Source organism: Callorhinus ursinus, unplaced genomic scaffold (genome assembly GCF_003265705.2).
Source record: "Callorhinus ursinus isolate GAN/ISIS: 27379988/994484 unplaced genomic scaffold, GSC_fseal_2.0 scaffold18, whole genome shotgun sequence".
NCBI classification, from domain to species: domain Eukaryota; kingdom Metazoa; phylum Chordata; class Mammalia; order Carnivora; family Otariidae; genus Callorhinus; species Callorhinus ursinus.
This window is the reverse complement of record NW_027397080.1, coordinates 13,052,428-13,068,299: the sequence shown is the minus strand read 5'-3', so window position 1 is coordinate 13,068,299 and position 15,872 is coordinate 13,052,428. Positions and strand designations below refer to the sequence as shown.

Genomic DNA, 15,872 nt, shown 5'->3' with positions numbered 1-15,872 from the left:
AGGAAGGAAGGAAGGAAGGAAGGAAGGAAGGAAGGAAGGAAGGAAGGGTTCAGCAACCACAGTTTCTGAAGCATCACAGAAAACTATCCATAGGTCCTCCCCCCCCACAAGATTTTATTTTTAAGTAATCTCCACACACCCAACATGCGTCTCAAACTCAACCCCATGATCAAGAGTCGTAAGCTCCACATGCCCCGCTGACTGAGCCAGCCAGGCGCCCCTCCCTAGGTCTTTACTGATGGCACACAAACTACATTTGATATACTGGGGTGTGGGAGGGGGGCATTTAGATTTTCCTGAGGCTCTGCTAGGTGCTTCCAGTGCAGCTGGCTCCCACTGATCCTCAGTCCTGTGAGGGAAGTGCTGTCACCCCCATGTTACAGATGAGAAAATTAAGGTACAGAGTTACTAGCGTGCCTGTGATGACACAGCCAGAACAGGTGAGCTGGGGTTCACGACAGGGGCTCTACGCTACTACCCTCTGTGTTCACTCAACTGTGACCGAACAGGGGCTGTCCTCCATGTAACTGTCAGACATGATGGATTTCTACATGGACAGGGCTGAAGGGGGAAGGGCTGCATTAGGTGATCTTTCAGAGGCTTCAAGCCCAGAAATCAGAGAGACTCAGAAGAATCTTACTCTTTTTTCACCTCTACACCTAGAGCCGATCTGAGAGGCACAGTACTGCAAGAGATCCCAAAGAGCCTCCAGTCCGACCTCTCAGGAGAGGATGGAATCTCTGCAGCACCATCTTGAATCTGTTTGCAAGTGATGGGCAGCTCACCTCCTCCTAAATAACCCACTCAGGAGGTTCAATATCTTCTTTTGGTTCGAGGGTTCATTCTTCTACCCCCAAGACCCCCGTGAAGTTCAGAGATATCAAAGGTTGGTCCATGCGGAGTCCTGATGGGGAAGGGAGTAGGCTGCCTTGCAAAGAGGCCTGTGCTCTGAAGCCGCCCCTCGAGTGTCGGCTGGAGGAGGCTAACGCACATTCTAAGGGGTTAAACAATCAAGAAGACAGGAGTGGTTTGGACATTCACCAGCAGAGCCTCCTAAAATATTTAAAGGCAAGAAACCTGCAGCCAATAAACTGTGGGCCAAGAAATGTCCCAAGACTTCAATTACCGTCTGTGTGCTGACACTCCAAAATCCTTCTGTCCAGCTTCATCTCTCCTGAGCTGCTGACCCACGTACCCAACAACCTCCTGGACCTTCCCTCCAAATCTATTCCTCCCTCTGTGTCCCCATCTCAGTGAATGGTACCTCCCACCCAGTCCCCCAAATCTGAAGCCTTAGTGCCCTCTTGGGCACCTCCTCTTTCCTCCCCTCCATTACCCCAATTAGGCACCAAGTTTTCTCAATTCTACCTCCCAGATGTTTCTTAAATCCATTTTCACCAGGCCCCCGTTCTCTCTAATCAAGGATACTTCATCAGCTTTGAGACTGGTCTCCCTGCCTCCAGTGTCTCCTGCACTGGTCCATTCTCACAGTGCCCCACGGTACCAGGTCCAAAGCACAAATGAAACAAGACTCTTCTACGGCTCCCTCATTAGTCAGGATGAAGTCCACACTCCCCCGAAAGGTATACAAAGTCCTTGAGGATCTGGCCCTTGCTTACCTTTCTGGTCTCATTTCTCAGCCCTTTCCCCTTCTTCACTCGGTATTGATCTCCTGAAATTCCTCCAAAATTCTGGGCTCTTGTCTGCTGACCTTTGTGCGTGCTATTCCCTCTACTTTCTTCACTCAGCTAACGCCTACTGGTGATTCAGCTTTTGGCTTCAATGTCACCTCCTTCAAGAAGCCTTCTTCCCCCACACACTTAGTTAGGCATCCCTCCTGTGCTGTCCTAGTACCTTACACTTACTCCCATTTAGCATTTATCACACTGATTCCACAATTTATCTATCTGTATCACTCTTTCCTTGGGGTATTCCAGGACCCAAGGGCACTTGAGTTTCACTACTCCAACACCCAGACTATGCTTGAGGACCCCGGGGCTGGCGGCAGTGGAAAATTAAAGAGTTTTGACTCCTAACAATTGGTTGGAATCCTGTAGGGCTACGTTCTGGGTAGAGGGGAGGTGGCACTAAGCCTTTGGATGCTTTGAAACAACCAGGTATTTTCTTAGAATACCCTGGACCAGAGCTGCACAGGCGGACAGGGTATGATGGCGGGAATAAAAGTATTTCTTCTATTCTGGACGCATTTCTCTCCATGCTCCTTTTCAGTATTTCACTCTGAGCAGAAGCCCAGGCCATGTGGCATAACAGCAATCACAGCAGCAAGAACCTCCATCAGGGGCACCTAGGTGGCTCAGTCGTTAGGCGTCTGCCTTCGGCTCAGGTCATGGTCCCAGGGCCCTGGCATTGAGGCCGCACCGGGCTCCCTGCTCAGCGGGGAACCTGCTTCTCCCTCTCCCACTCCCCCTGCTTGTGTTCCCTCTCTCGCTGTCTCTGTCAAATAAATAAATAAAATCTTTAAAAAAAAAAAAAAAAAAAGAACCTCCACCAGGCACTGGCACACACTTGGTATCAACAATGTGCCAAGCTCACTGCCAAGTTTTAGCAGTTTGTCTTCATTTCAGCCCTATGAAGTATTATTCCTCCCTTTTTAAAGGTGAGGAAACTAAGGCTCAGAGCCCACAGATGGTTTGTCCAAGGGTATATAACTATTAAGTGCTAGAATTAGGATTCTAGCACAATTGTATCCAACCTGGAAGTGCAGGCTCTTAATTTCTATGTCACTGCCTGTAAGATGCACACAAAATACCTCCAGAAGCTTATTAAGATGTAGACTCCTGGGCCCTTCCTGGGCACAGAATAAGTCTGAGATGGAACCCAAAAGTGTGCACTTCTTAAGATTTATTTATTTATTTGAGAGAGAGAAGGAGAGAGTGCAACAAGCAGGGACAGAGGCAGAGGGAGAGAGAATCCTAAGCAGACTGGGCAGAGCCCAGAGCCCAACACAGGGCTTGATCTCACAACCCTGAGAGCATGACCTGAGCCAAAACCAAGTCAGATGCTCAACGGACTGTGCCACTGGTGTCCCCAAAAGTGTGCTTTTTTAAAACAAGCTCCTAGGTGATTCTGATACAGACCATCCACGGAGAAACAATGCACCACGGCAATGTTTTCCCAACCTGTGTTCCTCAAGAATACTAGTGTTATCAAAAAATGACCAGAAATTTTAGAAAAAGGGGGTTGGGGATGGGAGGGAGTTCCCATGGTTAAAAAGTTTAAGAAATACTGCATATTCTATCCCTCTCTGGCAAATTTACAAAGCATATTAACAAATTAAGAATTCTGAGATGCTTCATGTTGAACAAATTTATTCAGCTGTATTTCACGGAGTGTTTCCCAAATTTATTTAACCACAGAATCCTCCTCTATTTGCAATACCTATTAACATTTCATAAGACCCAACAGACAGAATGGAGCTTCAGAAGCCCTGCTAGGTTATACTTCCTCCTAACCTCAGCCCATGCTAGCTTTTTTTCTACCTCTAAGTAAGCAATGAAAGGAGTTCTACATTCCAGCCCTGGCCTCACTCCCTCACTTGCTATATGTGACCTTGGGCAAGCCATTTCACCTCTTTGGGGTCCTTCCTCAGCTATAAACTGGGGATAATAATCTCTACTAGCATGCTTACAGGGCCTCCATCACTGAGATTAAAAAGGTCCAAATACTGTGTACAAAAGCCAAACAGGGCTGCTCTTCCTCACCATCCTTTTGGCATGTGACTATACTCAGTTGAGTGCTTTCTAATATCCCATGTAATTCTGTTTTCCTACTTTCCCTGCATGGGTTTTATCTCCTAAATTAGCATGATCTTGGAGTCTAGAAAAATATCCAAATACTAAAATACTGTTACACTCTTAGAAGTATCAAATGCTTTACAAGCGTGACTTCATTACTACTCATGAGAGCTCTCTGAAGTAGACCCTATTATTGGGCCCAATTTTACAGAGGGGGAAACAGGCTCCAAAGGCTTAATGGCTCCTAACTATTTAAGTGATGGAGCCAAGGTGTTAACCTTCTTCTGCCTTCAAGCTGAACTTAACCACTCTACCTATCTGTCATCCAACAAAGGATTCTGGCCACAGAATCACCTTGCTGTGGTGTTCTTGGCTGGATCAAAATGGGCTGGGGAGTGGGGAAGAGGCATTTGCTGACAGCTTCCGGGTTCTGCTGCCTGCCAGGGGACTGCAGGTTAAGTTCTGCGTCTTCTCTGGGTTTCACTTTTCCTATGCGTGAAATGGAGGTGTCAGACTAAGTAAATAAGGGCATTCGAGGAACCCGCGGAAACCACAGATTCTCCTGATGATTCGCATGCAGTATATCAGGGGTGTATTTTTATCAGACGCCCCGAACGATGCCGACGAAGCCAGTGCTTTAAATGCTGTGTTGGCGTTGGTGAGCCCTCCGGGAACCCCCGCGGGAGTCCTGAGAAGGTGTGAGGCCCCAGCAGAGCCCAGCCTGATTACGCGGGGTCCAAGGTCCCCAAGTCCTCACGGGCGCGACGTCAGAGGGGGCGCGACGCGACCTCCCAGACCTGTAGTCCTGCGTGACGTGAGACAGGCGCGACCGACCAGCCCTTTCGCCTTCTTTGCCGCGCGAGACCTCGCTGAAGCCAACCTCAGCGTAGGAAGGGCGCGGAGAATGCCAGGAGAAAGCAAAGCGGGGCCCGGGCCCGTACTCCGCGAGACCCCTACTTGGTATCGCCCGCCCCCGCCAAACACTCACCTGCCCGTACGGGTAGCTGGCCATGGCGCCTCGACGTCACACGCTGGCGAGGGGCGGGGCTTCCCGGTGCTAAGCCTGCCCTCCCCTGGGCCTGGGGGGTGTGGCCGCTTCTGATTGGGTGTTCTCTACTGTCAATCCTGGGCGCATGGGTCGACGGAAGTGACGTTCTAGGGCGGTGGTCGGGTGCTTCAGGGAGAGTCCGGGGGTGCTAAGGATTGGGTGAATGTTTCCGGAAATCTCGTTCGCTTACTGGCGGGGCTGTTCCTCCCTTTCCTGCCCTAGCGTAGGCCCCAGGGATGCTCAGGCCCGGGTATTTAGTGAGAAGCTTGGGCCGGTTGTTCTAGCGGTGGCCATGTTTTAACCTGGCAAATGGGACGCCTGATAGTGGGTAGTTGCAGTCGTCACTGTAAGTTTCCGCCCGCCGGAGGAGGGCCCAGGCGGTTGCCGTGACAACCGGAACAGATTTAGGCCTCCTGGACAGGAAGGAGGCGACAGCGGAAGTACCTCGCTCTAATGTCATGACATCAGTTAGTAGCTTTAGAGTGAGATTTGTGGTCTTTGGAGAGGAAAATGCCAAGTCCTCAGAGTGGGAGGAAAATTAAAATCATCTGGGGTCTGTCTTTCATAAAACGGGGATACCGTGGTCCAGAGAAGCAGTGACTTGCCCTAGTTCACAGTAGGTTGGGAGCAGAGGTGGCCTAGAACTGGCGTCACTGGATGCCCAGTTCTCAGCAGGGAAGTCTTGACTAGTCCCCAAAGTAGGTCCAATTCTGGTGCCCGAGTGACCACATATAGTCATGTACTTATTGTTCTTGGTGGTTCAGGCTCTGCACTTGTTTGCATGCTTATTTGACTAATTTGTTAAGTTCTTCCGTGTGGGCATATATTGTATGTGTTGTTTTTTGTTTTGTTTTTTATTTATTTGACAGAGACACAGTGAGAAAGGGAACACAAGCAGGGGGAATGGGAGAGGGAGAAGCAGGCCTCCCGCTGAGCAGGGAGCCGATGCAGGGCTCAATCCCAGGGTCCTGGGATCATGACCTGAGCCGAAGGCAGCCGCTTAACGACTGAGCCACCCAGGTGCCCCAGATTATATGTGGTTTTGCTTGTCATATCCGCTGTACATAGTACAGTGCCTGGCACTGTATTTAAACACACACACACACACACACACACACACACACACACACACACAATAAATGAGTAGTGTTACGAGGTGTTATCCATTCCAGATCATCTATCTAACCCTCTGGCCAGGCACTTTTCAAAATCACTGTGCCCATCATGCTACTTGCCCACTGGACAGTGGCTACAATGGCTCCTCTTCATCTGCACCTACAAAAAAAGGCCCAACCTCTTCATTCTGGCACTCCTCAGGCTCTTCACAATATGATCCAACTTCACCTTGGCATTTGGTACTGTTGCTGTGCTATATTCCAGCCTGCCTCATATAAGAGTTCTCTTTGATATTTTTCCCAAAACTTATTCCCCTGTTTCATCTCAGAAAATTCACCCAGTCTCTCAGGCAGAACCTAGGATTGTTCTAGTGTGGCCTCTGTTTCTCCAAATGTTTTCCCACCTCCATTTGCTATACTTCAAAAGTAGACCCACTGGGGCACCTGGGTGGCTCAGTCGTTAAGTGTCTGCCTTCAGCTCAGGTCATGATCCCAGGATCCTGGGATTGAGCCCCACATCGGGCTCCCTGCTCGGCGGGAAGCCTGCTTCTCCCTCTCCCACTCCTGCTTGTGTCCCCTCTCTTGCTGTCTCTCTCTCTCTCTCTTTTTGTCAAATAAATAAACAAAATCTTAAAAAAAAAGAGTAAACCCACATCTGCTCTTTTCTCCCTGTTTGCACTATCACCCTCGTCCGAGATTCCATCATTTATGGCCTGGATCATTGCGGTAGCCTCCTGATCAGTGTCCCTGCTTTCACTCTTTTCCCACACTCTATTCTTCATGGAGCAGCATTAAAAAAAAATCTTTTTTTTAAAGATTTTATTTATTTATTTGACAGAGACAGAGAGGGAACACAAGCAGGGGGAGTGGGAGAAGGAGAAGCAGGCTTCCCGCCGAGCAGGGAGCCCAATGTGGGGCTTGATCCCAGGATCCTGGGATCATGACCTGAGCCAAAGGCAGACCCTTAACGACTGAGCCACCCAGGTGTCCCTTGTCTTAAATGTGCTTTGTCTTAAATGTAAATTTAAGTGCTTGTCTTAAATGTAAATTAGATCATGTTGTTCCTGGGCTTACTTTCCTTCCCATAACTCTTACAATAAAATCTAAACTCAGCCTTACGATCTTCATGGCCCCATGTGACCAAGACCTTGCCTGCATCTCCAGCCTCACTTCCTGTGCCTGCTGTCTCCCTCAGTTCACTCCAGCCGTGCTGGCCTGGTCTCCACCCGTGAAACTGAGCACATTCTCACTTCCAGATTTTTCGGTGAGTTCTTCCCTCTTCCTGGAATGCTCTTCCCTTGGGTCTTCCCTGGCTGGCTCCTCTTTGCCATCCAGATTTCGATTCAAATATCACCTCGGGGCGGGGGGCATTCCTTGACACCACATCTAAAGTAGCATTGCCCCCCCCCCACATTCTAGTCATCTATCATGTTACAATGTTTCATTTTATCATAGTACTTGTCAGTACTTGAATTGTCCTCTTTAAAGTTTAATGTATATTGTAGCATTGTCCTCTTCTTATTCACTCCTATATCCCCAGTGCCTAGAATAATATCTGGCATGAATTTAATAAATGTTATTAGATATCATCATCATTGTCATCATTGTTGTCGTCGTCGTCCTGTATTGAATTCTTACTAGGTGCCCGATGTTGTACTAAGTACAATGCGTTGTTTCATTTCCATCGCAGTACTTTGAGATAGATATTACTACTCATTTATAATGAGGAGCTGAGGCTGACAGAGGCTAAGTGACTTCCCTACCAGCAAAAAGATAAATGGAGAGGTCAGGACTTGAACCCAGGTCCACATCTTTTAACTACTCAATAGATTAACTACTAAGTAGTCTTGTCTTTACCTTTGTAACCCCCTACCCAGTCCCCCCACCCAAAAAAAGTAGGTAGAATTGCACTGCAAAATCTCAAAGAGGAAGAAGTCTTATAGTCTGGGCTGAAGGTCAAGGGGTATCTGCTGGGAGAGAAAATAGGTGAGCCCCAGACTACAAACTGGGGTCATGTGATGCACATTTTATTCCACAAATATATTAAACCTATTGAGTTCCCACCCCCTTAACAGGCTCTATTCTAAGTGCTGAGGATTAAATTTCTATGAAAATCTCACCCCCCTAGCCCCCTCTGCCCAGCAAAGGGCTCCTAGGAGAACGTTCTGTTGGATATCTGTGCACTTTGGAAGCAAGAGCATGTAAGTCATCTCTCAGGCACTGAAACTAGCCAAAGCCAACATCCAGGGATGTGTTTCTGAGGACCTGGGGCAGGCCCAGGTGTGTTTATTTTGGAGCAGGCTGGATAACAGGGAGATCAGGAATTCCAAAGACTGAAAAACAGTCAACTCATTTCCAAAACCTCAACTACCTGAGGCAGACAGAGGTGGGTGGGAAATTCCTGTTATTGTTTCAGCTTTAGCCAAAGGGGAAAACTTGGATTCCGGCCCTTTTTAGAGCACAGAGCACTTTCCTGAGTTCATGGAAGCCATTAGAGGTGAGGCAGAGCTTGGTAATGGAAGGTCCATCCGCTGGAAAATATCACCTCCCCTAGGGACACATCATTCCTCCCAGGCATCCTGGATCAGCTCCAAGCTCCAGTATTGCTTACTGAGAAGGAATAGCAACAGCCACCTAATTATTGTGGAATTAATTCTCTTTGATTCCAACTAGATCCAGTTCTGAAGTTTAAATTGCAGTTGGATGCTGTGGATGAGAGGTTGATTTGCAGCTTTCCATAGAACCAACAGAAAAATGAGAACAGCAGACGTGGCACTTTGGCCACACTCCCCTTCCATCATGGGATCATACAGAGAGTACATTGATATATTCTATTCCCATAAATTATTCAGGACCACACCAGAAGATCTAGTCTTATAAGGGGTTAACAAGGCACATGTGAAGAAAGCGGCTAGATTTTGTTGAATTCTGGTGACAGGGGAAACTCTTATGACAAATGGGAAGATTTAAATTCCAGAAGGCATCAGATTTGGGATTTTTTCTGCAGAATAAATCTGCAGCAGCCTTTTCTTCCTCTTACAGAGCAGAGGGTTTCTCAAATTAAGGATCCTCCAAACCACTTTTTTCACTTTGCTGTCAGTGAGCAGGCAAACCTGACCAACACCCCCTTGCAGAAGACCCTTGCCTCCCACTGCCTGCCCTGCTCACACTCTGTATTCCAGCCACAAACGACACTGACCCCTGCACTGTGCCCCTGTCACTCAGCATGCTGCGCTTAACCACCTCTGGACCTTGGCACATGGTGTTCCCTCCGCCTCCATCGATCTGTGTCTAGACAAGGTTAGGTCCCTCAGCCCTGCGCTCCCCTGGCGCCTGGTACTGCCCAACCATCCCACTTTATTGTAATTGCTTGTTTAACTCCCTGCTCTTGCTGTAGACACCGTGGGGGTGGGGGCCAGATCCATCTTGTTTGCCTCTGACTCCCCAGAGCCTATTACAGTTCCTGGCACAAAGCAGTGAGAGGAAAACGGACTCGTCAGGTTAGATTTTGCCGATCTGAATGATCTGTATGCTGCCTTTACAGCCTGGAATATACTAAGAAATGAAGACCAAAGAATAACATGGCAGGAATGTGAGAAAGCTGCCTGAAGCTTGCGCCCCTCCTTCCTTTCTCTTCAGCTTACCCAGCTCCTGAACTTATGAGCAAAATCCGTGGATTTTTTTGCTGACCACAGTAACAGAAGAGACTATAAAATTCAGCTTTCCATCTGGTTCTTCATGGTCCAAGAAAATACAACCGTTCCAAACTCCAGAGAGACAAGCACTCAAATCATGAAAGCTTAAACCAGCCTGTTGACTCCCCCAAGAGCTGCATGAATGTGACTCAGGAAGAAAAGTGAAGAAAGCGTCATTTACTGTGTAAGGATCGATTCCCTGGTGGCCCTCGAAGGGTAGGAGTTTGATGTTTACCCATAGTGATAGTCCCCTCTGGCCTTCAAAGCCAACCCACTCGATCCAACCGCTGGTCCTTGCTTCCTTCTCTACTCATGCCCATGTGCTCTTTATCACGCCGCCAATCGTCAGCACTTCGCAGACTGGGGCTGGAAGTGGGAGCTGGCCTTCCAATAGGAATGCTTTAACATCTGTCTCACCCACCGTCCAAAACTGGCTGCTACTTCAATGCAAAGATGATGCATTTGCTTTTTAATGTTGGATGTTAGAACCAGAGTTAACTGAGAATGGCTGATGAGGGACAAAATAAGAAGCAACGCCCCGTTGATCTAAAAGCATCACATGAGATACTCGGGCATGCTTGGGAGTCTGCCCGATGTCATTCCCCTGGCCACTGGCACACCTCTGCTCCTGGCAGGAAGAAAATAGGGCAAAGGTTCTGAAAAGCCATGAGTAGGCTGGTCTCCTGGTATCCGGGGCCCAACTGGAGAAGGGAATTTTCAGAACTGTGCTGGAAATGCCGGCTCTGAAGAGATGGCAGCCAGTTGGAAGGCTTCAGGCAGTTTGGATAAGCATCTAGACTCTGGGTGCATTTCTGAGCTTGCTCTGTGATCTCTTTGAAGTTTATCCAACTTGAATAAACCTTCCAGAAAGCTGGGACCAGTAAAAAGGCTTTCTTTAGAAGTCCCTCTGGATGTGCCCTGTTGCTTTCTCACAGGGCAGCCAGCCCATCAGGACAAGAGATGTGAAAATGACAGAAGGAAGAGGCTTGAGATGGAATGTTTCCATAATACTCAACTTGCTGTCTTTCCCTCCCTCCCTTTTCTTCCTGACCTCTTTATATATAGAGAAAGAGATAGAAGATAGATCACCAAATTCCCAGTGGACTTTGAAGACCCCTGAGCTTAGATCTGATCATGGCTTGCCCGTGACCCCTTTGCACCGATGCACCCTGTTTCTGAAGGCCTGGGCTAAGATGTGCAGGAGAAGCACCACACGCATTAGATGAACAAAGTTTTTTTGTTTTTTTGTTTGTTTGTTTTAAAGATTTTTATTTATTTGAGAGAGAGAGAGAATGGTAGAGAGAGCATGAGAGGGAAGAAGGTCAGAGGGAGAAGCAGACTCCCCGCCGAGCAGGGAGCACGATGCAGGACTCGATCCCAGGACTCCAGGATCATGACCTGAGCCAAAGGCAGTTGCTTAACCAACTGAGTCACCCAGGCACCCTGGATGAACAAAGTTTAACAAAAGACGCCATTTGCAGTCCAGGAGAGCTGGTGACAGGGCTGTGTGCTGGTACAGGCAGAGAGTTCCATTTCGTTTCCTGGAGAAGCCGTCCCTGGTTGCGTAGGCCGGGAGCTGAAGCCTATCTCTCCTGTTTGCACAGACGTTCTAATGACAGAATTACTGGAGCAGCAAGAAGAGCCTGCTCGCTTGGAGACACTGGCAGGCAGGTGACTACACCCCCACTCGGGGTGGCATTTCCCCAGGTGCACCCTGGATCGGCTCTGGGCCACTCTCAAGAAGTACCAAACACCGGTTTCTCTGGGGAAGCAACCAGGGAGGGGCCTCTATGAGCCGTAAGTGGGGCCTTCAAACCTGCCTTTGGCTCATTTATGGGGACAGGCTGTGTGACACCTTCTTTCACTTTGAGAAGTGTGCCCCAAAGGGCAGGACACAAGGTCCACAGGGGACCAAAGCATGACTCAGAAGCATCTAGAGAGGAGAGCTGAGCTGGGGGCACCCTCGACAGCAGCATCCCACAGCTCTGCCAGTTGACCGCAGACACGAGAGAAAGGCCCTTTTTTTGACCCTGGGCCCAAATGACAGGGGGATAACAGAGAGGCAGTGGCAGCAGCAGAGAACCCCGTGGAAGTGGGGTTGCAGGTAGTTTTGTTCATTTATTGATAAAAAAATATTAATAGCAATTAAGAAAAACAAAACATTCACAACCCATCACAGAGTCCTGTAAGTTTCAGCCAAATGTTCCCAATGGAGTCCTTCATCTGACAGAGCTGGTGATTTCAGCCGAAAGGCCCCTTCATGTTCTTCATGGGTGGGTACTGCTGCTCCATGGGCATGGTCCCAAAGCAGTCAGAGGGGTTACAGTGGCCAGCCTTGCCTGGCTGGCCCATGGGACCCGGGGGGCCAGGGATGCCAGGAATGCCTTGCTGGCCCATCGGTCCAGTGGCGCCCATCTTGCCATACCCTGGAGGGCCTTGAGGACCTGGGGGGTAGGTGGGGGAGAAGAGTCAGAAGAAGGAAGGTCAAGAGACCCAGGTGACAAGAAAAGAAAAAATCGTGGTCGTGGTAAATAATACCTTATATGTGATAAATATTTGTCAGGTTACAACAGGTTTTCGAGAAGACCTGATCTGATCCTTATGTTAACGTAACAATAACAACAACAATACCGGCCAGTTTTATTGGGAGCTTCTGTGTGCCAGGCACAAGGCGAGTGCTTTTGATGCATAGTTTAATGAATCTTCACAATGAGAAAGAAACTATCATCTCATGTTGTAGATGATGATGCAGGCTCAGAGAGGCTGCCCACATGGGGTAGGCCGTTCAGTGAGGCTGGGTTTCAGAGCCAGGCGGGCAGGCTATGGTCACTTCTCTTTCAGGCTCTACAGGCTGACTTAGTGACCTTGTCAAGTTTGGACAGCCAGGATGCTGAGCAGGACTTGAACTCACCTTCCCCGGCCCCACCATATCCAACTACCTTTCCCTGTGTCCCGCTAGCCTGGTTTAGGACTTGAGGACGGGCCCTGGGTCCTCCACTCCCCCCTCTGCACACCCTGGCATGAATGTAAATGGTGGCTGATAGGCCTGCAGTTATTTGAGGTTCTACACAAATCCGTTGTGTTGTAGAAGGAACATTCTACAAGATTCATGCTCTCACATTCTGGCTCTTCCTACCTGGGGGGCCGGGAAGACCATTGTCTCCTGCAATGCCGACACCAATGTCCCCCTTTTCACCCTTGGTCCCGGGCAATCCTGGGACAAAAGAAATAAAATAAGTCCTATTCCTGAGCAGAAAAATGACACGCCCAGGCAGATTATTTGAAACACACACATGCACATGTGTCATGATAGACCTCACGCAATGCTGAATGTCAGAGTCATGATAGACCTCACGCAATGCTCCTGTTTGCCCCCAGAGTTCCAAATGCGCCTGGGGAGCTGGAGGGCAGAGCTACCTCTCATTCCTGGCACGCCCTGCCGTCCTTCCCTGCCGATCTGACCAGGGAGTCCGGGTGACCCCGGAGCGCCCGGCCGGCCTGGAGCACCGTCCTTCCCTGGGGGCCCTGGGCGTCCTGGAGCTGCAGCCATCTCCATGGGGAACTGCATCCTGGAGGTGTAGTAAGCCATCCTCTCTGTAAGAAAGGCCAGGGACCGGTCACAGGGTGCCCCGGGACCTCACACCGGGCAGAGGGGCTGCCAGCATCAAGTCCCAAATGGCCTTGCTTCCCAGTGCAGGGAACACAGGGGCTGATCTCCTGAGTGGCCTCTCGTGCCCTCGCCTCCACCTTCCTCTGCACGGTGGTCTCTCGGGAGCACGGACCTGACGATGGCCTCCCTCCCCTCCGACACCCTCATTAGTGCACCACTGGCTTCACAATAAAGTCCAGACTCCTTGCTTGGCATTCAAACTCCACTCCCCAAGCAAGATGACTAGCCCCATCAGGACAGGGTCCCTGTTCTCCCCAGGCCCTAGCATGGCAAGGCTGGATGAACAGATGAACAGGAAAAAAGCTTAAAAGTGAAACCACCCCAGCTCTCTTACGGTTGCTGCTCGCCCCTCTATTTAGAGCTCACTTCATGCAGACTCGTTTGATTTCAATTTTCTTGTCTGTCTCCTTTGCGCCAGTGGGGGCTCAGGGAGCGTGGGGGCGGTGGGGGTGGGGAGTCATTTTATCTCTGAACCGAGCAGGTGATAAGGAAGGTCTGACGTCTAACTGAACATATGCCTGTAAGTGGAGGGGGGTGGTGGGTGCCTGGGGAGGGGCACTGAGTTTGAAGGAAAAGGAGGCCAGGGCAGGGTAGAAAAAGAGCTGGGAAGGGCCAGCAGCGCCCACCGCCGCCCAGCCAGCTGCCAATTACCATCAAACATTTTAATGATCTCTTGTCTGATGAACCTCTTGATTTCATCATAATTCACCATGTCTCCCTGAGGAAAACAAAGAAAACCTGCCTCAATTATACTTCCAAGCCTGGTGCTCTCCCCCTGGGAATAGACTTTATGCAAATAAAGGGTAAGGAGGGGAACATCGCTTCTAGGAGCCTCCCACAGGTACTTAACCCAAGGTCCTCACCCCCCTGCAATGGTGCAAAACACAGCGCATTTTTCTGGGGAGAGGGTTCCCAAACCTCCCCCACTCGCCCCCACACAGGTGAAGCACCTCTATGGGAGTCATGCTCTTTCCCTCAGAGGGTCGGCAGGAGCTTCTAAAATGGTCTCTGCTCCACCCACCCTGTCTGCCTGCTCTGTGGGACCGTGCCCCTGGCTGCCAGGCTCCCTCCTTACCATGGAGCCAGGCATCCCGGGCAAGCCAGGGCTCCCTACAGGCCCCGGGGAGCCAGGGTGGCCCCTCTCTCCTGCCGGACCTGGTGGCCCAGCAGGCCCCATGGAGCCACTCTTGCCAGGCCCGCCAGGCATGCCAGCTCTCCCCTTCTCTCCTGCCTGTCCCTTCTGTCCTGAAGGTCCTGGATCACCCTGCAAGGACAGGAAGTCACATCCAGATTGGCCACTTCATGATGTCACAGCCATTGGCCTCTCTCTCTCTCTCTCCATCCCCCGACCCGGCCCCCGGCATCTTCCTCTGACAGTGGCCACAGATCCTGACGAGGACTCCAGAGCGGTCCTCTGAAAAGACACTTTTCATGCCGTTACTTCCTGCTTAGAAATTCTGATGGCTCCTGCCCACCCTCAGGATAAAACCAGATTCCTTGGCCAGACATTCAAGATCATTCGTGATGTGGTCCCAACCACCTCTTCTCCCGGCCCATCTCCCCGCCCCTGCACCCGCAGCCATACCTCACTGTTTAGAACTCGGCTCCAACCACGCCGTCTTGCTCTCCCTGCCTGGAATGTTCTTCCCCTCCTTCTACCTGGTACGCTCCTCCCGTTCTGCTGAAAAGCTCCTGTTCTGTGCACAGCCTCCCTGACTCCCAGGCTGAGTTGGGTGCTATGTCTAACCTTCTGAAAAGGCTACCATGCCCTAGCGTAAGTGTGACTGGACTCAGTGAGCGGTTATTGTTCAGAGACCTCTATTTATCCAAGGCTGGGACAGAGGGTCTGGAATGTAAGTGAGATCAAGCAGACGCCTGCAGCATGAATGAATGAATCCATCCACTGGTCAGTGAGTGAATGAACTTGAGATTTCTATCCTCCCAATCCTAGCTAAGAAATAGGCCCATGTGAGAAGTTTTTAGAGATGAGGTTGCTCCAAGTTCTGAGTTCTGCTCATGTTTTCTTCCTGCCCACTGGCCTTTCTGTGTCTCCTCTCCATGGCTAAAGTCATAGCATAGAGCTGGCCTTCATCACTCATGAGTTTTTCCCCTCAAAACCAGCCAGTGCCCACTCACCTTTGGACCAGGGGGTCCATAGAGTCCCTGTTTTCCAGGGGGTCCCTAGAGGAAAGCAAAAGTCAGGGGTCAACATCTCCAAGCCATTCTGCGGAGGTAGGTGTCGTGAAAGGACCACCTTCTACGGCCCTCAGGCCTCGGGCTATGTCCAGCTGGGCTCTGTGTGAGGAAGGACAACAGCCTCCTTTCTGTTGGTTGACAGCTAGAAGGGAGCATGATGTCTCCCAAGGCATGGCCTTGTGTGATCATGTTGGTTGGGTCCCTTGTCACAGACAGAAAGAGGTGAGAAGTCAGAGCGAGAGGGCCAGTCCATGGCATATTGGAGGGCCTGGCAAGAGCTGGTGCTGCAGGAAATGTTTGGAGTCTACCACCACCACCACCACCATCATCATCACCACCACCATCATCATCATCATCATCACCATCACCACCGTCATCATCATCACCACCACC

At 50.1% G+C, this 15,872-nt stretch overlaps 2 protein-coding genes across 8 annotated transcripts in view; both read right to left on the bottom strand.

Moving 5' to 3' along the window:
• PEF1 (penta-EF-hand domain containing 1) overlaps window positions 1-4,807 on the bottom strand; it is a 17,229-nt gene extending 12,422 nt beyond the window's left edge. The window contains exon 1 of the mRNA XM_025856555.2: window positions 4,744-4,807. Coding sequence (XP_025712340.1) covers window positions 4,744-4,767 — 24 coding nt within the window. The 5' untranslated portion in view covers window positions 4,768-4,807. The remainder of the gene's footprint in view (window positions 1-4,743) is intronic.
• A 6,904-nt stretch (window positions 4,808-11,711) lies between these two features.
• The window catches only part of COL16A1 (collagen type XVI alpha 1 chain), a 54,497-nt gene continuing 50,336 nt past the window's right edge, over window positions 11,712-15,872 (bottom strand). For all 7 annotated transcript variants that reach the window (XM_073903031.1, XM_073903034.1, XM_073903033.1 and 4 more), the window contains 6 exons: window positions 15,420-15,464; window positions 14,359-14,547; window positions 13,935-14,001; window positions 13,031-13,207; window positions 12,750-12,827; window positions 11,712-12,057 (listed from right to left, as the gene is read on the bottom strand). In XM_073903031.1, coding sequence (XP_073759132.1) covers window positions 11,855-12,057; window positions 12,750-12,827; window positions 13,031-13,207; window positions 13,935-14,001; window positions 14,359-14,547; window positions 15,420-15,464 — 759 coding nt within the window. In that variant the 3' untranslated portion in view covers window positions 11,712-11,854. The remainder of the gene's footprint in view (window positions 12,058-12,749; window positions 12,828-13,030; window positions 13,208-13,934; window positions 14,002-14,358; window positions 14,548-15,419; window positions 15,465-15,872) is intronic.